We start from the raw sequence: 26083 nt of genomic DNA, 5'->3' as shown, positions 1-26083 counted from the left end.
TGGTTGACGAAGGATAAAAAGGATTAAAACTGTTATTGAAGCAAACAACTCTGTAAACATTGACGATGCCAGTCAAATTGATTAATATATAAATCATATGTTTCTGATCATTATTCTGTTTATAGTTTCAATCTCCATAAAATTATAACTATAAGATCTGATCTATATAGTTTAAAAGTCATTTGGTCAAAACACTGACATTTACTCAAGATGTCACCTGATGCTTTCTTCATGTTGACTTATAGGAAGAAATTGTCTTTCTTTACAGATCCTTTGTGAGCTCATCAGAGCCCGAAGGTCCCCATGTGAATTTATGCCATCACTTGACGTCTTCTGCCGTTGTCGTCTTACGTCGTCTCTTCTCCTCTTAAACTACTGGGCCAATTACCTTCAAACTTTAACTAAATGTTCCTTATGGTATCTTTGTTTCAAAAGACGAAGAAATTGATGATTAGGATGGAAATAAATTCATAAAACGCATTTGAACCTAAAAAGTTTGTTTTTTTGGCAACTGTTGTTTTAGGATCAAAAGGAGTAGCTAGTTTATTAATGCTAACAGTATGACTTGCTCATTTTGATAGGTCACTAGTCTAAATTTCACATTTTAAGATAGTCGGTAAAATAAATTCGTTACAAAGTGTCAGAAAAATATTAACTGTTTTGTTTGAGGCTGAGAAACTGGGGAAGGGCGAGGTTCTGCCGAGCCCTTTCCCAGTTTTGCGTCGAGTACAAAACAGTTGATATTCTTCTGACATTGACCTAATATTGTTTAATGCTGCAACCTAAATAATTAAATTGATAGCTATCTAAATTTTAACACAGATTTCAAACTTATTTTCATCCTTAATGGACCCCTGACTGTGGACAAAGTGTTCCATGATGAAATAGACATTTTACAAAATATAGCTGTGTTACTATATTTAGGAAATAAACACAAATAGTTGGGGTGTATCCTGCAATCGGACGTCCTACTATACAGATACAGCCCTACAGATATCGCTATGCTGTATCTGTATACTATACAGATATCGCTTTAAAGCACCGCCCACTGCCGGACTGAGTATTATTTGAACCTGTGTGACCTCAGAATGTGTATTCCGGTTGCATTCCAAAGACGATGACAATTGTCGATTTCAAAACTTGAATGTGTATGATTGTGTTTCAAAATCAACCATGTCTATTTCAGCATGCATGTTTAGTGAATGTTAAGTCGTTTTTTGCATTAGCATTGTGAGTTTGTTTGTGTTTTTTTCTGAATTTGGATATTTTCCCAAAAAATTGTCGTTTTGTGTATGAAAAACGCATCATAGATATTAAGATTGAATATTTATAATTGCGCCGGACGCGCGTATCGTCTACAAAAGACTCATTAGTGACGTTCGAATAAAAAAAGAGGTCGGAAAGGCCAAATCAAGTAAGAAGTTGAAGAGCCTTGAGGACCAAATATTCCTAAAAGTGTTGCCAAATACAGCTAAGGTGAAATACATTCTTGAGGTAGAAAAGCCAAAAACTCCCAAGTTTTGTTTACAGTTGATTTATAATTAGGACCATATCAATGATAGTTCATGTCAACACAGAAGTGCTGACTGCTGGACTTTTAACACTTTCGTGGAATAAAACTACACCAGCAGTGGCATCGACTTAGTGGTTCTAAAAAAACTCATCATATAGATACCAGGATAGAAAATTTATATTTGCGCCTGACCCGCGTTTCGTCTTCGAAAGACTCATCAGTGACGCTCGAAAAATAAAAATGGAAAATTGTTTAAAGCAGTACAAAACACAACATTTATACGTCATATTAACAAAATATTTCCAACTTTAAATGGTTTCAGAGGAGTTGCGGCTCTCAATGAAATCGGTCTCTTCCGTTAAAGTATATAGATTTGATTACTCAACTAACTAGGTTTACCAAGACCTTTCATCGATTGATTGTGAAGGAATATCTCTTTATTTAGAATATGCGTTTGTCATGAAATGTCAAAATTTATGAATTATCGGTATTTGAGTTATTTTTCTTATTGTGTATAAGTTGTAAAGACAACTTTTGTTATCACCAGGGGGAAGACGTTCATTTACTATAAAAACAAAAATATTTTAAAAGTCTTGTTGACAGAATAGGTAATTACTGGATAACTATACAAATTTATCACTGGTATTGATTTCAAGTTTTTGCCCTTAGATATTTTTTAGTCAGCAAAATAGTTTGCAAAAGCTATAGAAGTGTGCAAATAATGTAAACTTGTGTTCGCTCCTGGGTGAAACTTTCCCGTCATTGGTATAAGTTATAACTAAAAAGAATAGTTTGATAATAGCTAAATATCAGATTTTTTTTACCATGCAAAACTTACAAACAAAAACCGATTGAATGAGAATTCTTAGCAATGAAAGGTCATTAAATGTGTGCAACAGAGTAAAATTGTCAACTGTTTGTCTGCGGCTCTTATAAATCTCTATATAGACTTCAGTCCCATATATATAAATCTTTGAGACATAAGAAACTATGACATCTTTCTATATAAGTAGAATTAACGATTCCCACAGCACATTATTAACAGACAGTTGACCTGCCTTTACTTAAGCAGAGAAATTACGTCACGCAAATTCTGTAATAGGAAGTTTTTTCACCAGAGATATTTCCTTGACTAAAAGAACAACTCGCACTTAATTAAGACCGATTGAAGTGTTCGGTGTATTCAGAACGCATCGTCTTCCATTGATCGGTTGTTTGGTATTTTTCTTGCTCGAGAAGAGGAAAGCGTATTCTAACGTAAACCTCCGGAGAAATGAGTAGCATTTTAGTAATCAATTCGGAACGATTTATATCTATATCTATATATACTGTATTCTAAATACGTCAGTGCTTGAGAGTTTTTTGATCGATTTGGGGTGCAAGCAGGGAAATATTCTCTGATAAAAATTGATTAATTGCTAATGAAATGTTTTATGCAAATACCGAAAATCAATTTTAGTTTTCACTCGATGCCTGTCTTCTTTTGGAGGAAAATTGTAAATACTGTTTAAATAAAATCGACAAATATTAATATATTCTTCACTTTCTAAGTTCCGATCGACAAATTCCAATAAAGTTTTGGCATGGATCTAATATAGCTTACTGCTGGTATTAACTCTTGCGTGTATTTGCCAAGTTTTTGTGTCAGTAAGGTGGATCCACAGGTAGATTTGTTTATTTTGTTTGCCAATACACTAGATTGTTGTGTACGCCGCACGTGTAAAATATACTATTACCTTGTTACCTCGGAAATGACTTTCAAATGATCGAAGACTAATCATGTCCAAGATTCAACAGAGAAGTAAGTAGATATCGTTTGTTTGTGTAATTTCCATGGAAACATTATATAAATCTGTGAACAAAATATGAAAAAGGATATATTTCAATTTCAGTGGGTCAAGCTTTAAGAAAACTAAAGATTCGGAGACCAGGAAATAAAAATTCTGTTCGAATACAACGATCTCACAGCACAAGATCAAGAAAAAGACTTCATTCAGCGAATTCCCTGCATTCAGGTAGGAAATTGATGTTTTAATTATTGCATGCACAGTTTTATGTAAAAATCAATTTGCATCTTATACAGTATCAATCTGCAACAAGGTTAGAAGGTCAAATCGTGATATAAATACATTAATTGCATAATATTTAGCTACTTGCATCAACCAATAATTATAAGACACCGTCATATCTGGCTGATATATGCCTAACTAATTTCAGATGTAAATAAAAACAAAATCCTCTATGCATCAATATATTTACATTCTAGATAGAAATTTGGTTTAACTTTAGAATTCGCATTTAAATATTCTTTTTCTTTCACATATAGTTTCAATAGAAAATAATAAGAAATGTAAGACATTGTTTCTATCTTGCTGGAGCGCCAGATATATCGCCCCGGTTTGTTTTGTGGTGTTCGTGGTTTTTAGTCTAAAGGTTCTACGAGCTGAGTTTCGAGCTGAAGTTGTAGACTTTAGTTGATTTTCCGTCGTTTTTCGGTTTTTGACATGACCTTGTCAGTTCTAAAGATGTCTTTGCCTATTACACGAGTTTGAATATTTCTTTGATATCTTCTCTCTTTTGTCTCTCACCTAGCTAGCTGGTTAGGAAGGTTTTCTACTGTTTTGAACACTTTAAGTGAATTTTATATAGTTGAGCATTAAAAATACAGAAAATTTCTTTTTTGAAACCCTATTATATAATTCTAACTTATACGTTAGGTCACATTGAAACTTGCGTAATATATTTCTACCACGTACAGTAACTTTGTTTAAAACGAAATAATGTCATATTTTAATACTGACATTTCAATAAAAATGTTAGAGTCTAGGGGCTTTTTTTATGCAAAAATATATCATATTCCATACGATCGTCTCTAAAACACTTTTACTGTTTTACTGAACAAAGATATAAATTCGGGCTTAAAGTTCAATGCTTCAGATGCTGATATAAAACAAACCTTAACTTTTGCAATATATTTCTTATCTGTGTGACATTATCCATATTTATTCGAAAAAGGAACAATTGCATGTGAATATTCAAAATGTATTTGAATACACAGTGCAAAAACAAAACTTTGATCATACATGTATGTACAAAACATGTTTAACCCCGCCACATTTTTGTCCCTGTCCCAAGTCAGGAGCCTATAGAGTTTGTTAGTCTTGTGTGTTTTTGTTTTAAATTTTATTTTATATTTTGTGTCCATTTTCATTGAACTAGTACACATCTTTTTTAGAGGTCAGATGAACGCCCGCCTCCGGGTATGTTGAAGACCCATTGGTGGCATTCGGCTATTTTCGGTCCTTTGGTCGAGTTGTTGTCTCTGACACATTACCCATTCCATTTTAAATTTAAATTATTAAATTATTTATTTGAGCGTTTCTAGAGACAGTTAATTCAGAAAAGCCTTTTGGACGCACTAAATATATAAAGTGTTATTAATTTTCTTGGTGCAAATAAACAATTCACATTTAGTTCATTCACATAGCTATGAATAGATCTTAAACAAACAAATTTATGGATAACTGAAATGTTGTAAAGAAATCCGCATGAATATAAATGCATCGATACAAAATCTACAGGCTCATGTTTTCTTTAATGTTTAAACAAATATTAAGGGTTGCCAATAGTATATCGGTTATCCTTGTATACTATGCAATGATGAAAGACATTCACGAATAATATAATGGTCTGCTTTCTTTGAAGACGAGAGCTTTATCATTTAGCGAACCTAACAATGTAGAACCATTATCGTCCAAGTCTTTTATCTATTTCAAATTTACTCATGTGGTCTAAACATTGTAAACTCGAGATTGTAAATAACAGTGCTTAAAATAGATAGTAAATCTTTGAATTGTAACATCATATAAAAGTGAAAAATAATCATTAATGAATGATCCATGTCATGCAGTTTAACATAAGATACCAATTGCTCTTCAGTAATTCCAAAACATACCTATCATAGGTATGTTTCGATATACCCCAACCCCAAAATTCCATATTATATGCAAAAGTCAATTATATATTGCATTTTTTTCGGAATTTTATACTAGTATACCTTAGGGGGGAGAAAGCTAGCCTGGGCAGGGAGAATGAAAATCACATTTTTATTGGTTAATCCCTTTACTTTAGGGGGGGGGGCAGAAAATGCATATAAGATTAGTAGAGGGTAAGGAAAGCATAGCAGACTACAAAACTTAAGATACACAATCTAATATTTAAGAGTGATCACAGTATAGGGGTGACAAAGTGGTAAAATGTATAAATTAGAAAGAAAAAAAATCACAGGATATGAGTAACAAACTTGAAAAATGTATAAGATTAGAAGAAGGAATAAAAGTTACTATTCGAAAAGAAAGACACCCACAGTTAGAATATGAAATAAGCATTAAAGTTATATTTCAGTAACTCTAGCAGTAATATATTTGTATCTTCCAATTGAAATTAAGTATGTTTAAAAGCCAAAGAGGGTAAAACCCATGTTTCGAACAAAGTGTCAGGAGAATGACTCCTTTGAAAAGTGAATTCTGCAGTACTTTTCACAGTAAATCTAACTCTTACGTAATACTCCCAAGTCAGGTAAATATCAGTATAATTTAATTATAAAAACGTTGAAAAAGTATTATCAAAATGGTCAGTGCACATTTATAAGGTAAATGGTAGTGAAAAGCTTCCTCTTGACATTGACAATTCCTTCGTACTACACAACTACATGCATACACAACTGTCAATACTTGACAACAGCATGTGTACCTTGATTCAGGCGAGTAACATTCGTGTAGTAATGTTTTTTTCTGTCTATATCTTTATGATTCTTCTTGCTTATACTAGAAGTTTGAGCTAATTATTACCAGCTGTGGAGCGATTGTTTTCTTATCACTCCCACGAGTTGCAATTATTGCATGTTATTGTTCGTGTAATTAACCTATTTGTCGATTTCCACTTAGATTGATTATTAATACGTATCCGGAACGCATAGAGATAAAGTTGTAATTCCATATCTAGTTCTGTTCATTTACAGAGCATATTAACTTTATATAAGCTATATCGTTGTCTTTTTTTTTTCTTCTTAATTCTTTTGAATTAAGAATGTCCATCTTCTCATTTCTGAGGGGCGGCAGCTCCAATGATATGAGGGCACTTCATCTGATGTACATCATGTGCATAGATGTAATGAATACATAATTTATCTTTAATTTTCTTGCTCCTATAAGAACAATTAGTTTTGATAACACAGGAAGAGGGTCAATGTTTCTTTTCCAGGTGCACTTATATTTGTATAAGATGTTTTGTAGTTTTGAATTATGGATTGTGGAATGAAATCTTAATTGCCTGGTTTTTTTTTCTTCTGTCATCAAGTTGATACTATGTTTTGTACCTTATCACTGCTTTTGTATGTCGATATGAAGTTTTAACTATTTTTTCTTTTTCTGGTTTAATTGCTTAAATCTTAATGTTTTGCTGATAAATGAGAACATTTCTACGTATATATTAAATATAGAACAAAAAATGTGTATGTTTATTTACTGTTATGAACACAACGAACTAAAACATGTTCTCACCATAACACGAATTCAATAGCACGAACTCAAATTAATTGGATAAAAAGCAGCACGTTTTGTCATCGGATAAGAAAATGTTCATTTTTAAAATTCAGCTTACAAAGAGGTTACTTTCCATGGTTTCCTAAAACTAATAATTGTCTGAAATTGTTCTAGTTTACTCTGATATCAGACGTTTAAATATATATCTGTTGAAAATTGTTCTGTCCAAATATATATATACTAAGTATATCTTTTTTGTTAACACTGTAAATGAAATCCAATGGCAAATATTGCAGCCTTTTACAGTTGCACCTAACAATTGGTTATACAATGTCAAAATTATAACTTTTCATTGTTTGAAACAAGTCTGTGAATTCCTATTTTCATGAAATTATGTTATAATTAAGGAATTTGAGAATAATATTTATCTTTATAAACCATCTTAGCTAGTCCATGCCTAGCGAAAACATGGTTGATTGATAAATTATTGTTCGTCACAGTACCATGGCAAATATGTAATGACAGCGAACACGACAGGTGTCATATTTTGAGCAGGATCTGCTTATCCTTCCGGACACATGAGATCACCTCCAGTTTTTGTTGAAATAACGTGTTGCTTGGGTCTTTAGTTTTCTTTGTTGTGTGTTGTGTACTATTGTTAGGCTGTTTGTCAGTAAACCCTTTTTTAACCATGGCGTTGTTAGCTTATTTTCGACTGAAGAAGTTAAATGTCCCTCTGGTATCTTTCGATCATCTTTATTTGAATTGGATATGTTCTAATGAATGAGTCGACCGGTACAAAGCATGGGAATTTCGACTACCAACAGAACATTATGGTATGTTCGACAGGTGCTACAAGCGACCTTAAACGGAAAGAAAGCATGGCGTTCTGCTTTCACGAGGTTTCTATCGGACTTTGCTGTACATTTAGAAGTCCTGCACAGTCATATGATCATCATTCGCGAATAGTAGTAACCCTCTGAGGTAGAAACAAGGACATATTTCTATACCTCGGATTATGTATGGAGAATAACAAATGTATGATAGAACAGATGGGTTCATTTCTTTTTATATTTTGTTAAAGACACACGTGCTTTGTAGAGTTATTTTATATAAATAATTCCCCACTTGTGGAAGCTAGGGTAACAGATGGTCTTTGTGTTGTTATAATTTTAGATTATTATTCTCGTTATGCAAATCCTTATAATATTTGTCTTAGAGTTTTTTGGTTGTGGTCAGATACAACATGTTTCTTTGATATAGTATTCAATAGTTCTTCGATGTAAAGGGGTTAACCTCGTCACACAGTAATAAAGCTTTTTGAGCTAACGAAACGTTAAAAAATGCATCTATCAATCAATCTATCAATCAATTTACCAATTGGTTTACTTACTGTCATCTAGTCATTGACTAAATGTCTTATGGAGAAATACATTCAATTTGCGGTGCGCTGCCAAAATCTCTACCCATAAATATATCTAGATTTTCTCGTACTGTGATTTGTATTTTACACTGAAGAATGTTGATAAATCAAATAGTGTCAAAAATTAGTGACGAAAAAAAGGAAAATGATAATTACTAGAATATCATCACGTCTTAGTTATAGATTTTACGTCAAACTGTAATTTTGACTTTGAGTCAGCTTGCATCAAGATGTCATGTGGTATTTGCCAAAGAATAGGATATATATTAACTCAATATGATCAACACTTATATGACACTTTACATGACGAGAAAGAAAATATTGTCAAGATCAAGACTGTCTGGATATATAATGAAAATCCTTGAGAAAAAGTAAATGTGCCGTCTATATTATTTTCAGTAAAAAAAAAACACCACTTTTATCATTTAAAACAATGTTTTCATCATTTGAAGTACAGTATTTAAAGAATTAATATACCGACAACTATACGTAAAAGGGATAAAGAAATAAACGGAAGTCGAGAACAGATTCATACTTCCTCCCTCAAAAGAACGAATAGACACACAATGGTTCACCAAAAATACCGAATGTAGGCAGAAAACTAATCTGCTTACCCTTCAGAAGCACATGTTGTTGTTGTTTCGTCATTGGTTGTCTTTGTTTCGTCATTGGTTTTCCATGTGTATTTCGTCATTCAATTTGGTTTTCTTTGTTTCGTCATTGGTTTTCCATGTGTGTTTAGTTATTGGTTTCCTGTGTTTTCTTTCCAATTTGTGTACAGTAACTTTTGTTTTTTTGTCTATTTTGTTCTTTTAAGCCATTGCGTGTATTGTCAATATATCTTCGACTTGTGAATTTGCATGTTCCTTTTGTATCATACGCCTCTCTTTTGTAAATAAATGCAAAACATAAAACATTTTAAGTGTGCAATAAAGTACTAAATATTTCAATGAAATACAAATGATTGATTATAAATTTTGTTTAAACTTGGCGGGAACAAAAGATAAGTAATAATTTGGTTCTACCGGCCCCTATTTTTTTATGAACGTCTACAATTCCAGCGGTAACCATTTTAAACTCATTACACAACTACAGATGCAGATGGACTAACTATTGCTCGGTTCGTTGTTATATTTATCTTCCTCCTTTACGGATAACTATAGTATATTTGAATTTGACATACATTACTCTTCCCTTTCAGACCACACTTGGTTCCTTTGACAGAATGATTAATCGGTTCTTATACCTAATTATTCTATGGCTTTTTTTCTTCATTACAGCCTTAGGCAGTCTCATAAACTTTAACACTTGAAAAGATCCATATGTTATCGCATATTTTCACAAAAAAGCATCGACCGCTTATTCTTGCCGATAAAATTTGGGGATATTTCTTTTCTTCATTTTATTCTTCTTGTTTGATTTATGATTAGTTACTTTTGGGTCCTTGGAAACACTCGACATATTTATTTTCTTAGTCTATCGTGAAAGCAATTTCTGATGATTACCGGGTTTCAATAAATCAAATAATTTTCAACGGCAAAAAATTGATTTCGATTCGTTTATTGCCTCGTCAGTTTCCATATTGGAAATATACAATAAATATTACTGATAAACTAATACAATGTACATCAAATTGTTTGATACTTTAAGGTGGAAAAAAGAACCTACAAATTATATCATTGATTAAATGTACAGTTCGATATTAACCATATAGTGATGGTTATATTTGTTATGATTTCATTGTATCCTTTAAGCAAACTTAGATTAATTGAAGTCTTGGGGTGACTCGCCTTGTAATTACAATAATATTTACCGCTGGGCTTTAAACGTCAAACAATAATATACAAGTGTAAAGATTTGTGCAGTGAAGCCTAATCAATTTTGGTGTTTTTTAATAGTGTAGTATAATATTGTTATTTAAATTATCCCTCGCCCTGCTCGTCCGAATTTAAAGTATTTAATCTCTAATTCAATAGGCTATAAACAAGACAAACACAGATATAGGATTAGTTGCTCGCAGTAACATCTTATTTTCTCTTGCGATACAATATTTTATTTTACTGAATTGTACATATTTCTTCAATCGAAACATTATATAAACACATGACATATAACATTGTTCCTCTTTCGCATCGTTTCTTTTCCCCCGGCTAATGCCTCCAACGCCTGTACGTACAATAAACATAGCAGCAACTGCACATATACCTATGTGACCAACTTCAATCCGACGTAACTGCGAGCACCTTCGATACTAATACATTTAAATCCCAAACTTTATATAGTACCTTTAAACACCACCCATAAAAACCGCCAAAACTTTCCTCGTGCCTCCTGCACCTAACATCAAACTTATAAATAGTACATACTGTTACAAAACCAGTATCCGAACTAGTTATACTAGTTCCCATCTGTAAATATAAACTACAAATAGCAAACGGGAAAACCCCTATTTCAAACGAAATAAAATACATATAATAGATTATTTAAGTAAAATGGTATGAGAGGAACAAAAATGTACGACTAACCAATTAAGGTGTAATCAAACAACTATATTTTGGAGATCATGTGTTTCTTTTGCAAGGCATTTATAACATATACCAGTGACAGTTAGAAAGAGTTCATTCCGATAGCACACTTTACAGATAGAGACATTTTATTTTATTTCTTAGTTATTCGGGGTTTTTTTCATTAAAATGTCTGAAATGTTTGCAATTGGACATACATTTTATTTTTGTATTGATTTGACTTGACAGGTGTGCAATCACTGTTGTCGCTCTATGGTCGGGTTGATGTCTCTTTAAAACCTTCCCCATTTCCATTCTCAATTTTTACTATAAGCTTTTTTATTTCGTGCCATGTATATGAATAGGACAGTTTTGACAAGGAAATTATTAGTTATTTGTTTGAATTTTGTTCTCACAATTTAAATTTGTGTTGCGTAGATATACATTTTTTTCTATTATCTATATTCATAAGGGGTACTAAAACTGATAGTGCATCCTTTATATAAAAGAAAATCCATTAATCTTTTCTTTGATCATTGATGGTGTATTGGTCTGTAGTATGCGTATTACCAGTTATTAATGCTTAATTGTCTTTTGAGATAACTCCAACACAAACCCCATGAGTACTTAGCTACAGTGAGCAGATTATATAAATTTTCAAAGCTAGCATGTTCAAGCGAAACCAATGTTGTCCAGGAATTGCGTGTTGATGGTCAATGGTCAATGGGGAGGCAACATAATTTCTGTCAATCTCTTCTTGTGGTCTCAAAACTTTCCGCATTTCACTTACTTTCTATCCTCTTTAGAAACCTAAAAAAATACTTTTTGTGTAAATTTTTATCATCGCGAGTTTACATGAAATATGTGTCACAGGACGTTAAAAACAAACATTAGTTGAGCATTTTAACCTTATATTGCGAAATTTGTTGTCTTTATACTTGCGTTTATTTGAACAATTTTACCTTTGTTTATTTCCAAGGATTTGTTCCGTAATTCATAGGAATTGGTATTTTTTTTTCATTTTAGAAGGCCGAAAATTAAGGTGACCTACATTCTCTTCCTTTGGACTGTGGTACAAAACTGTTATTGACAATCGTACCAAATCTCCTTATTTTATTAGTGTTTAATTTTATTTTTTAGCATCTTTTTCACTTTATGTTACATTTCTAAATATTTGGTAAAATAATGACTTGTTTGTCTTATTTATCTAAACGCTCAATAGGAAGGAAATTCAAAAACAACCTATTATAGTTTTATCGTTTGAATTGTATAATATTTGCCATTTCGAGGCCTTTTATAGCTGACTATAATGTATAGGCTTTGCTCATTATTGAAGGCCGTACGGTGACAATAGATGTTTAAAATTTCTGTCTCATTTGGTCTCTTGTGAAGAGTTGTCTCAATGGCAATCACATCACATCTTTTTTATATTATAATTTATATCTAGAGTGGAAGCTAATAATTATTGTAATTACAGTTACAAATTGACGCATTTGTTTCTTGTAAAGCTTGCATTGTATTGATAAAGTTACATTTACTATGATATCTTAGGCTGAAGAAAATCTTGATTTATGGATATTTATAATTATCGTGTTCAAAAACATTATTTATAACTTTTATAGTTTAAATTCTATTTGTTTTATTAACTTTTCGATTTTTTTCTTTTACTACGTCCATGAAATCGTAAATGGTTCATACATTTATGGTTCTGAATGTCCTGGAGGGATTTATTTTTATTGTACAACTTTATCATTTAGTAAAGTTAAAAAAGGAAAGAACGCGTTATTTTAATACTTCTGAAGCGCTTTTGTGGATTTACTTTCATTTGGAACGCAAAAGCAGAATATGCGAAAGTCAATGATGTATAAGAAGCAAACCATTTGAAGAAATATATCATCAGCACCAAAAAAACCTTAAAAATAGTCAAATTCATCTGATTTTTTCCAGCGAGAACCCGCAAACGATGTTTTAGCGGTCGGTCGCAGGACCAACGACCAGCAATAAACACGGGCAAACATATCTTTCATCTGTCAAATTTGTTATGTTAAAGATTTTTACTAAAGGTCAACCTATAGGGAGTCGAGTCCTTAGTTTCTTTTAAGAAATGTTTGTTATGAAAATGACATGTCTTGTTATTGCTTGATAAAAAAAAACTTCATTTCTAAACCTGAAATAAAAAAATAGATTGAGGATTTAAAAAATTCAAATTCAAGATATGCAACCATTGAGATGGACAGGTTGCTTGGTTTTAAATTTCTTTTTTTTTTATTACCGTGCATTAATAAATGTTAAAATACTGTAAAGTGTTTTATCGATAAAAAAAAATATGTGCTTGACATCGAGGTGTCTTTTTATGAATATCAACCTCTTAATTATTGGACGAAATAAGAAAACTTAGGACTTGTCTCTGTCAGCATTTTTACTGGTATGTTAAAACTGCAATTTTGTTCTCTATCATGTTAATCTTAATAATTTGTGTAGCTCATTAGACGGAGAATGTACAAATAATTTATCATTTTACGTGCATAACAGTTTTTTCCAGAGTTACTGATAGAAATGACCGGCACAGTCAGACATCGTATATCGTATATTTACTGTTCTACTGATACGTCGACAGCAAAACCAAACCACCATGCTATTTACGAATAATTCGACTTGCAGAATTACCCCATATTTTCTCGTCATTTATCTAAATTGCCCGTGGATATGTTCTTTTGTATCGATTTTTTGCTTTACGTCTTCTGTGGTATGGTATATTTTTTCGCTTATCAATAACTTTTTCATTTTTAACACAACTTAAAGTACATTATTGTCCCTTTTAATAGTTAATGATACATAAGCACGAAGAAGGGGGCATATGGCGTCTGTAACTTTGCATGTATAGATCACGATAAGACGTTTGATAAAGTAAGTTTTAAATTACTTAAGACTGGACATTTTAATGTGTGTATGTAAATAGAAACTCTACGTAGTGAAGAGATGCCCATGGATAGTTTACTGACCAGATTGCATTTCCTAATGTCCATTATTCCAAATAATGCTTATACATTTTAGGTTTAATGGTATACGTATAAATCATAATTATAGATTATGAATATGGTTTTCAAACCATTTACGATATGTTATGATCTATCCCCGAATGTGTATAAAAGGAAACATAGTGAAATACATATCTTGACTCGTCAAATTGACATTTCCCCCCATATATTTATAAAAGTCAATTTAAACAAAATTCTCCCAGGAGAGGGATTAATTTTAAACTGACAGATTTCTGTTTAAAGCTAAACAAGCTATGAGACGAAAAGCGTCAATCGGTATTCAACCCGTATACCAAGGGTATAGGGAATGAATTTCATCTTGTCATCTCAAGGTTGAATTATGTAAATAATTGATGCTTTGGTTTGTGTTGGTCGTTCAACTCCTGAACTCCAGTAGGACCGTTATGCTGCGTTTCTCTAATGATCTTGTTTTAGGTATGTAATCGAACCTTAGAATATAGATCGATCAGAAAGCGCAATTTTTCACGCGGCAACCATCATTTAATTGGTTCGCTGTCACTTTTCTGTTTTCAATCATTTGCTTAACTCGTTTAACAACAGTAATTCGATGGACAATTACGACACTGTGGGAAAATACAAGACACACTAAAACATTCATCAGATAGTTTATGTCTATAGCATTTTCTCGATCTCTTAAGTTTTCAAGCGTCTTTTTATGTTATTCCTTTTATTTAACATCTGACATGAAGACATTTCTTCTCAGTGCATATTTGAAGGACTTGCATTTATCATTTAGATAACTTTACCGCTACAATTAAAGATAAACTTATTTGGGTATATTCGTTTTGCTTTAAAGGATTGAATCATCCGTATTGCCCTTATCAAACGTGAAAACAAAGTATGTGTTGATAAGATGGATTGAGTATACGATAGCTGATTAAAGAAAAAAAGTTCAAAAATCATTATAAAAAGAACAATGTTCATGCAGATCACTACTAATGAACAAAAGAAAGACAAAAGCACAATGTAATAGCAGAAGATCGAGGGAGTTAACTTGTAACATCCTGCTTTTTTCGTAAAATTTTCGATGGCTTTATTCAAAATGACAGACCACTGTTCGTAATCGGTATTACATGTAAGTCATTTACTTAGAAACAGGGGACCTATCTGTCGGTTTTCAAGTTATGAAGGGTTTGGTTACGACAGGTTTTAATGTTTTGAAGCTACGTTTGGGTAAAAACATGTTTCATGTTATGAAAGGATTGGTTACGGCAGGTTTCCATGTTATGACGGGTATGGTGTAGACACTCGGGGTTCCAGGTTTTAAAGAATGTGGTTAACACATGTTTTCATGTTACAGAGGGATCGATTGGTTAACACATGTTTCCAGGTTACAGATGGATTGTTTAAGACAGATTTCCGTGTAAAGAAGGGTTTGGTCAAGGTTATGCAGTAACAGTTACGGTATGGCCAAACCCACTATATCAGTCCTTTATATTCAGATCAAGATAAAGAGATCTTCAATATACATTAACTGTTCAAACTTACAATGCAAAACAACTGCCATAACAAACCAGTGCAGTAATTAGAGTCTTAAATAACTAAATGAACTCTTTTTCGAACCAACTGTCTTGAAAAGAATAAGGTGTTCTTGTTTGTCCCAACCATGATGAATAATTCACTGCTTTTGTTGAAACGAGGCTGAATGAACGTGACTTATCTCAAAAATTAGGTGTTGTGGGAACAATAACTGTTTATTACTGTTTTTGATAGAGATTAAAAAGATAAAGGGGGGGGGGGGGGTTGAGTTCTAAATAAAACAAGGTTAACTTCATCATATTTTCGTATGTCTGTCCAAATTCTGCAACCTCGTAGTTTTTCATATGTTTTCATTATTTAGAGAAATAGTGTTGATGAAAGATCTTTAGTCAACTTTAAAAGACTTTTGTCGATTTAGACCTGATACGGATTGAACACTTTATGCTGGCCACTAGATGTCTTTTGGTTATACATGTCGGTTTGTTGTTGTCCAATTCACATGTACACTAGATCTCTTATTCAGCAGTCTTCAAAATTCTGTTTTGGTCTTAACTGTATTTTCAAGACACTGACTAAAGAATCCGATTACAACTCGAGCATTCTTTGCTGAACCTCAAGCTGTTTTGTTTAGACTGATTTATCAATTTGACCGATTTCTACCGTATAATCGACTGATTATAACTGGGCTCAACCTATTGTTATATTTTTATATGGCAGAAATTTACTTGAAAATAAAATGCATAATTCATACAACCTACAGTCACGTACAAAGTATTCGAATAGTTTAACAACCGATTTACAGCGATATATAGCTCATATACTTTATATGAAATCATCTGTTAAAGATCATGTTCTTGACCGTTGAGTTGATTTGCCATTTTATTGGTTTCCTTTGGCGCATTATTTTTTTTAACCTATATTAATGTTCTGATTTAATTCCTACAATTCCTGAATATTTGGCATTTCTACATGATTTACTTCTTATTTAGAATAACGGTTTGAAACAACTTCTTGTCCTAAAGATGTATGAAATATTTGTCACTGAACGGTGTTATGCAAAAAAAAACTACCACCAAGCAGCCAATTTCATACTAGTGCAGAGTCTTTCACCGCGTATGTAAATATATCATGGTAGCTCATTATAAACCACAAATTACTGCAGAGTCTATAAACAATAAATTCTTTTGTTTTTACGTTGATAATGGTGTTTACTTAATAAGCAAAACTAATTTAAAACAGAGTAATGGTAGCATAGTTCGACATCATATTGCTGTGTTCGACTATTGTTCAAGATGAATTATGTTATGGATAACTTATTTTTATTAGCATTCTAAGACACACAACAAGTGCTTCTTGGCATTGAACAAGATATCGTAAATGTTAGTATATAATGGTCTGCGCTTAGATTAGTACCCTTTTTGTTATTGTATTGGCGACATTATACGTACCATTTTAGTTGTATTTTTTAAACAAAGCAACCGTGAGGATGTAAAAAAACAAATCCATTTTGAACTAAAACTAAGTGCTAAAATTTCATAATTTGGCTTACTTTCGCTTGTTATAAGGATTAATCCATAAAACTGAAATGTCAGGTAGGACCTATTACAATCTAGTCTATGATACATGAATACACCAGAAATCAATTATTGATTCAAGCAAGAGTGTGTATATAGTATTTATATTTTAAGCAACATAACAAAACCACATAAACAATTTAAGAACATTTTTCAAACCAATTATTCACGTGGAAGTAGATACATGTTTGTAGATGAGCAGCTTTAATTTTCGATTCTTAATTGCAAGGTTTAATGAAGTAATGTTCTGGCTGCAACACACTTGTGCAATGCTGCTTATAGTATAAATCAATGAAGTAAGATATTAGAATCTCCAAAATAGGAGACATTAGTGTTAGGAGAATTAGATATGAATTGGATACAACTTTATTTAAACTGATAATAAGACCCCAACCATTTAAAAATTGCACCACAGGACTGTCAACAAGATAAACGACACCAGTACCCATACCACACAAACTCGGTACACTAAAAATACTTTCAAAAGGCATTTCATGGTTTAATTTAAGCAATATGCAAAAAAAAAACCTGCTAAGACAAAAACTAAAAACAAGATATTTAATACGCGCGAACGTGATGGCTTCAAGCACGTACATGTATGTAAGCGAAACCCTCCACTTAAGTAAGGAGAGATATGATATAATAAAATATATATAATGGATCACGCTTTCGTAGACGAAGATATCAATCAGTCCACCTCGATATGGATTAAATGTAAAATAACCATTATCATTCTAGATAGATTATTGCTCTTCGCAATGTCCATGTTTCCCGTTTTTAATGTGTCCCCTGCTCATATTGGAATTGCGCAATAACTTTTTCATCTTTGGCAATCGACTGCATGACCCTTGTACGTTTTTGATATATATTTAATCGGTCTTGAGGTTGAATTAACACTGGCGTTTTACATTTGACATACATAACTTTTAAATAGGTTTCAGTGCTTTTTGGTTGTTTTGCCGCCAAATTGTCATTCTTGATTTTGAGCTGAATTTGTGAACGTCTACATTTTTTTCATGTTGTAAATGTCATCGTTTCTGATAAACATCATTAGCGACTGTATGCATTAGTTACATATTGTTACATGCATGTACAAAGAAGCGAAGCAATACAATTTAAATTTATTGTAAAAAATCAGTCATATTTTAAAATAGTGACTGTGTTTTCTTTATTCTATCTGCATGGATAATACTGAATTGACATTGCAGTTCCTTGTATATTTAATCGTCTTTATATAATCAAATGGTTTTGCGTGTGGTTGACAATGAGGTTTCTTGTGATATTATGTTGCATTCTGATTTTCCGTAAAAAATGAATTGAAGAAAATTACCAATTGAAACAGACGAACAAAAACAAAATTAATACAAAGCGTCTTTTGTACTTTTTTACGTAAAATTTTATTTGTATTCGACATAAGAAACTTTTAAAAGGCTTTATCAAATTGAATTCCAAATATAATTACACAAAACTTAGCAATATAGTACACAACGTTTACTCGTTACAACGAAGGCACACTCAAAGTGTACAGATCGAATAATGTGGAACATGATGTGCATGTATCAGTATATCAAATTTGTTTTGCTAAAAAATCATTGAAACTTTCAAAAACTATTTGTCTAATGCTAACATATCAATCAAATTAAACATAAAATATGAGCCGATTGTGATCTGAGATCATACAACTGAGGGTAAAGTAATCAGGATTAAGTTTGTTTAATAATCCCATGAAAATAACTTTTAATTAAGAAATAAAATAATTGTTGCGTAGAGGGTAATGCAACTATTTCTGTGTCAAGATGTGCAATTTGTTGCTTTTCTCTTGATTTGTTTCTCCAAATCTCTGAATATTATTCTATTCACAAGCAACGTAACATGCATTTGAAAAGGAAGGGGGAAGGGGGTTAATAGTTATCAAAAATACCACACTTAAAATTTATCCCTTATTTGATCAGATTAGTTTAAACATATTTATTTATAGTGGATTGGGAAACAAGTTATTACAACTTATATTAACCCCTTTATACTTTGTGGTTGCGAGGCATGCATTGTAGCATAAGCCTTCTCCTTTTCTACATGTACAAAGGTGTCTTGATCAGGTTTTGGTGACCAAAACATTTGTAGCAAGAATTTTGATATATTATTTTTCAATGGTCTTTGGGAATAATGGACCAAATGTTGAGTGATTTAATGTAATAGTGCATTAGGTTTTTCTTTAGGGTCTCTCAGTTACATTTTTGTAAACCATAATGTATGATAACGTGTATTCTGCGGTACATGGTGTACTCCATACTTTACCCTATTAGACAAATCTATGTTTATTACTTTGTTTACTCAGTATGATGACACTTAAATATATATTATGCTCGTTTCTGCTTTAAACATTTTATTACCAAAAACACGATTGCGTCTTCTTATCAAAAGTGTTATGACATAATATTCACACATTGCATTGGTTCAATAAATGACAATTTAATGCTGATATTAGTTCGAACAACTTTATTTATTAGGGGTATGTAATATCATCATACTTCATTTGTGTCATGCTTGTTTGTTAAAAATTCTTACACATTTAATTCATTAGAAGACTGCCCTATTGTGTATCTTTTCTTCTTACTTAACAAAAAGTTTGTTATAACATGTGCAACACGACGGGTGTCACATTCGGAGCAGAATCTGCTGACCCTTTCGAAGCACCAAAGATCACCCCCAGGTTTTGATGTGGTTCGTTTTGCTTAGTCTTAAGTTTTCTATGTTGTGTACTTTTATTTGTCTGTTTGTCTTTGTCTTTTTAAGTCATGGCGTTGTCAGTTTAATTTCGATCTACGAGTTTGAATGATTCTCTAGTATTTTGCCCCTCTTTTTCGTTCAGATGAATTTCTTTATTCCGTATATCATGAAGTAAACTTTGACAGTCTTATATCTATTTTATTTTCAATCAATAAAATTGAGAATGGAAATGGGGAATGTGTCAAGATTGTTTTGGTACGTTTTTGTTTGAAAGTTTTTGTTTTTTACACATAAGTAGACATACATGTAGACGATACAAGTTAAAAAAATTCGGAGTGCTTCGTAGTATCACAAATTCCGTCAACATGAAGCAATAATTGTACATCGGGCCTCAAATACCTGTACTGTAATATTATATCTTGTCTTACATATTTTATATAATCCTTAAATCTATATGTTCCCAAATCTATCTCTGTATTCCAATAGACCTTTAGACATTATCATAAGGCAAACAATCAGAACCGATATTGTATAGAAATAATTTCTCGATGGCATAAATATGAAGAAATTAAAACAATTATAGTTTCGCGCAGTGTGACGTGAAGAAAAATCATAACCTAATGCTTAAATTGTGCACGCAAGAAGCGAATTTCGTTTACAAAAGACTTATCTGTGAAAGTCGGTTTTAAAGAAAGAACCCTCTTGTGTGAAGATACCACAGACTATGCGAACATTTTGGTCGAAAATATCTTTTGATATAGTCTTCAGCAGTCTTAAGATATCTACATCTTACTTTGACAAACTCCGTCTATTTGTAAGTATACAATGTATCAGAAAAAAGGATTTTTTTATCCGGTTCAATGTTGTAATCCCAATAAAATCATGCTTTGTTTAGCATCGGTAATTAATTTGTTATTCCAATGATAATTAACATTGATTAATCCTAAGGAACCAATCAATTGTTTTTCAATCGATTTACATGATCTGTTTAATTGATGTGACATCCAAGAGTCATGTGTCTATCGATGCCAGGTATTGTTTTATCTTCCACTGCATTTACAGCAGAAGAACTGCACCTTTATCTTGTAGTATATCTAATTATATCCAGATAATCAGTTGATAAAAGCCAATAAAACAGCTGGTGCAGAAGTCGATAAATGTGTTTTCAGTCGTTTCTTGTACAAAATGGATCTTGTGAAAGATGACACTGCTGACACATATATATTCCTTAGACTTTGGAGTAAAAGACAATAAATATCAATGAAGAAAATTGGGCAATATATTTTTTCAACGCGTCTTATCTGCTTATAACATGACACAATACTATATGTTACTACAGGTACCTGAGCATGTACCTCTATGGATATGGCCAGCGTTGCTATTTTAAGTAATTATATAGATTAGAAAGAATGTCATGTCCAAAACATGTTCATTATTATTGTTGTTTTTTTCCTTCCCGAATATGAACATTGCATTAATATAAGTGTCAATGTGTTTGAAAATATATTGCACATAACTCGCGGGAGCTCTCATTGGCCATGCTGACAAGTTGGCCTATTATGGTGGCATACGTGTGTACCCTGTTACTTTTTTTGATACGTCTCATTGGAAATCATAATAGGTCTTCTTATTTTTGTACATTAGCCAAGACAAATTTCGAAAGATACAAGTTTGACAATGAAACTGATTTTGTTAAAACTAACTGTTTTACAAGGGAGAAGAATATATGAAAAGAGAGCAGAACACGAACTAGAACAGTGAAAGAAAAGAACATCGGTACAGGCAAAAGAACATGAGAACAAAAACCTAATGATTTGCTTAGACTTCCTGGTTTAAATGAACCAGTCTGACTCTGTGTGTCCCGAATGTAGCATACATATAATGCATATAGTATATACATGCATGCTGTATCCCTTTTTTATATAAACTTATTTAGTTTGTCACAAATGCATCCTAACTTTTTTTATTTGGTTTGAAATACCTCAGGAATAGTTTTTAAAGACATGTATAATCTGACATCAATAAGAACACTCAATCTGTTTTAAAAGATGTCGAAAAAGAATGTTGTCCCACTAGGATGTCATGGAACAAATCTTTAACAGATATCAAGAAGTGTTTTATAAGAAATAATCTATGCAAAATGTTATTAATTATATAAAATACAAATGATATGCTTACTATGCGTTGATATGCAGTTAGAAACATTAAATGACCCATATATCTATGCACAAGGCCATGAATGCTTTGCTTAGACTGCACGTTTATGACGTCTTTACACTTATTAACTGATTGAAATCTACGTATGTTAATTCATGTTTATTGTTAGTTTTAAATATTATTATAGCTTTCTACTAGCCTTAAGTAACTTCAAATATTCTTAGATCGGTAATGTATGTCTGTTGTCTTTATACTCGTTGTTTTTGTGTTTTGTGTCAATCTGATGAGTTATGTCCTACTCAAATGAGTTTTACATTTTTGAAATGAATTAATGTTACAACATTTTCCCGGGTAAATGTGATGATTACCGCTAATGAGCCAGATTTCGTATGTACAAAAACCGTAACGTATCGACGTTAGGAGTTATCTGACCAAAAGGGACACAAAGATTAACCAAATTCCCTCATGGTCAAATTTGCATGTACAAGTTTGAATCTCATTTTCATATTAATTTATTGACCAAGGGACATTAATTGTTTCGAAAAAATATGCGCTTTTATTGATGTACCTTTGTAACTTAGGGACGACATCAAAAGTTCAATGTAGGATAAAAAAAAAATCATTTAGTTTTTGCACGGACCCCTACCCCCTCCCTTTACCTCTTAATTTAATTTGGGAAACATTGATTAACCAATAAGGATATATATAAACTCGATGACAATTAAACAAAACTTGCAGCAATTCCGCCCCTGCCCCCTACCACCAAACCCCCAAACTATTTGAGTTAAGTTTTTTATCCTCCATTGATTTTTATATGTCGTCACATAATCAAGAACGTTCAAACCTAACATCACGTTGACATTGTTGTAAGTTGTGTTGTTTATAGTAGAGTTGACCGGATGTCTGCATGATGAATTTCTTAGCTAGATTATCGACAATAGCGGACACATATGTTTTGGTCAAGCTATACCAAATTGCATTTTAGCTTCAAAGAGTTTTAGCATTATTAATTCTAGTTCATTTAGAAAGTAAGGCATACACAGAAAATATAATGTTGTCTCTTCAATGTTTTATTTTTGAAGTTGTTTCACTGTAAATTTCTTTTCGTTTCTATGTAATTGGAAAGGGTGGTTATAGATTTATTATTTTTGTTAAGAGCTACATTGTACATGTACATTATGTCATTGCGTCTTTGATTTATAGTAGGTAATTCATTGATCGGGAAATGACAAATACAACATATAGACTCTCAACTGAAAAAAAAAGTTTAGAAATGGTCTGACCTGATAAGAAAACAAAACCTAAAGAGATGATAATACACTTTCTGTATATAAAGCAAGCATGCAATTTAGAATGGAAACAGGGAATGTAAAGTTTAGCCTTCAGTGAGAATGCTTGAAATTAGAATAACTGGATCTGTTTCATTTGATAACATTGATAACATCTTATATTTCCCCCTTTTTAATGCAAATGAATGTATAGTGGTATTTTTGTTCAATTTTGGAAATAACAAAATGAAATGTTCAAAAAGTAAACTAATTCAACATTAGAAAAATAACCATAGTTTAACTTTAAGCAGGATCTGCCTACCCTTCCGGAACACCTGAGATCACCCCCATTTTTTGGTAGGGTTCGTGTTGCTTAGTCTTTAGTTTTCTATGTTTTGTCTTCTGAAATATTTTTCGATGTTTGTCTTTTTAATTTTAGCCATGGCGTTGACAGTTTTTTTATGATTTTGACTGTCCCTCTGGTATCTTTCGTCCCTCTTTTAAGTTGCGACTTCTATTTTGTTTTTGGTGCCTTTCTAGAACAGTTTATCTACTCATATGGGGAATGCCGTATTCGCAAATCTCAAAAGTGCATCTCCCTTTCGACAACACATTCTATCACTACACTCTATGGTTTCAGTAAATCTTTGTAACTTAAAAGTACTTGGGCAGTCGAATCATTTGCTTATTTACACGGTAATAACCTTATTGATTTTCTGATTAAAACAAAAATGTAAAGGTCACAGGTACAATACTACTCTGAATGCGTTATCAGTAAGGTAACGTACCATTTATCTACGGTAAGCTTTGATTTTTTAGTATCAATGCATTTTTATTGTTTGAATATTTCGACCATGTGTAATTATTGGGTATTTACAGGTCTGATTATAGTTACATCAAAGCAACGACAAGGATCAAAAGTGTTTTAGTATGAATGTGTCTGTAATGGCGGTACATTGAAAGTACAGATCGGTTCAAATTTATTGATTTTAATAAGAAAGCGACAGAACACAATAATAAAGATATTTTCTTAAAATATTTGGTTATAAAATCGCGCCGCTAACTTATTCAATATAAAATCATACTGTTAGAATATTATGTTAAAGACAAAACAATAATCGGCTCTTTTATTTTGTTATTTCTGTTTTGTAAATGTCATGTTTGTTATATCCATCACATCAAAGAATACTTTGGCAAGTTTAGTAACGATAATGGTAAATAAACGTTAAAGAATGCAACAACAATCAAAAATCAAAGGATGAGGTATCGGAGATGAGTTATCGGAGATGATGAGGTATCGGAGATGATGAGGTATCTCAAGTCTCATAGTTATACTTGGTGTTATTGTAATGACCATCTGATTTTAGTAATGAATACAAGAGGTTGGTACAACATATTATCCTCTTTCTTTCAATTAAACTGTTTGTATGTATGTATACTGGATGTACTAAATACATAGATATTTCTATAGCTAAAAGAACAATTAAGAAAACACAAACCACAGTCCAAGAAAAAACAACGTGGAAAGATAGAAATTAAGGAATAGGAACCCTATTTAATCAGGTCCTTCGGAAGATTTAGCAGTTCATGTAATACCTGTTCTTGTTACTCCTGCTAACAAAATCATTTTTATTTACCTGTGTACATAATTCTATTTGGCGGCATTTTGTTTAAGGGTATGGTTGTCCTTCGGAAATTGTTCAACATCCCAACCCTTGTTCTATTGATTTTGTATCTACAATGGTGTCAGAGATCAAATTTATTCGGTCAGTGTATGTTGACTTGTTTGTTTTGATATACATGTTTGTCTTTTGATTGAGTTAATTCATTTCAATTGAGATTTAATAATGTGTCTTTCTAAAAAAATGTAGGTTGTGATGTTACAATATTGTTTCAAGTAAGGATAAAAATTGGTACCTTAAAACGTTTAAACCCGCTGCATTTGTTTGCACCTATCCTAAGTTAGGAACCTGATGTTTAGTGGTTGTCGTTTGTTGATGTGGTTCATAAGTGTTATTCGTTTCTCGTTTTTTTTAAATAGATTAGACCTTTGTTTTCCTATTTGAATGGTTTTACAGTGGTCATTTTTGGGGGCCCATTATAGTTTGCTGTTAGGTGCATGTGAGCTACGGCTCCGTGTTGCAGACAAGTACTTTGATCTTTAATGGTTCACTTGTACAAATTGTGACTTGGATGAAGAGTTGTCTCATTGGCATTCATACCACATCTTCTTATATCTTAAATCTGTTTAAGAAACATTGGCGATTGGTATATCTTTTGTCAAACTTTACTTATAGCTTAATTTATAATCCATGGTTGTATTTAAAATGTCTTTTTTTCTGCTCTTCGGTCGGGTTGACACATTCCCAATTTCTTTCTCCATTAATTTCTTTTTGAAAGGGGGTGGGGTCAAGACTGCTACCGATATAAACAACACATTACAAATTGTATGAAAAAAAATAACACAGAAAACTATAACAGCAACATCGATTATTGATTCCGTATACATGTATATGTTATAGGAAAATTATCGAAATGATCAGATATTCTAAAAGATGGATGTTCACCATCACACATTAATAATCAGAAACACTATTGTTTCTTGAATATCATGTGTTAAAAAATATTAAAATTAATGTAAGGCAGCGTCTCCAGGACCAGTTTATTCAAAAATGGTTCTCAGATATAAACAATTCATCAAGGGGGGAATTTTATCTACACTTTAAAGAAGAGTTTTGCTTGGAATCATATCTGTTAAAATTAAGACGGGGTCATAGAGTAAACATATGTAAATTAAGGGTATGTAATACAAAGTTTCCCATCGAAACAGGAAGAT

The 26083-nt window shown here is 32.1% G+C and overlaps 1 protein-coding gene across 3 annotated transcripts in view; it reads left to right on the top strand.

The window, feature by feature from the left end:
* LOC134716136 (Kv channel-interacting protein 4-like) overlaps positions 1 to 26083 on the top strand; it is a 180024-nt gene that overhangs the window by 26950 nt on the left and 126991 nt on the right. Inside the window, exons 1-2 of one of the 3 annotated variants that reach the window (XM_063578926.1) lie at positions 2750 to 3314; positions 3406 to 3528. In XM_063578926.1, coding sequence (XP_063434996.1) covers positions 3293 to 3314; positions 3406 to 3528 — 145 coding nt within the window. In that variant the 5' untranslated portion in view covers positions 2750 to 3292. Of the gene's footprint in view, positions 1 to 2749; positions 3315 to 3405; positions 3529 to 16946; positions 17114 to 26083 lie in introns of those variants that run through there. The other 2 variants (XM_063578924.1, XM_063578929.1) reach the window with 2 other exon arrangements.

Source organism: Mytilus trossulus, chromosome 4 (assembly GCF_036588685.1).
Source record: "Mytilus trossulus isolate FHL-02 chromosome 4, PNRI_Mtr1.1.1.hap1, whole genome shotgun sequence".
Lineage (NCBI taxonomy): Eukaryota > Metazoa > Mollusca > Bivalvia > Mytilida > Mytilidae > Mytilus > Mytilus trossulus.
The sequence above is the reverse complement of the archived record's forward strand: the minus strand, read 5'-3'. Positions and strand labels throughout refer to the sequence as shown.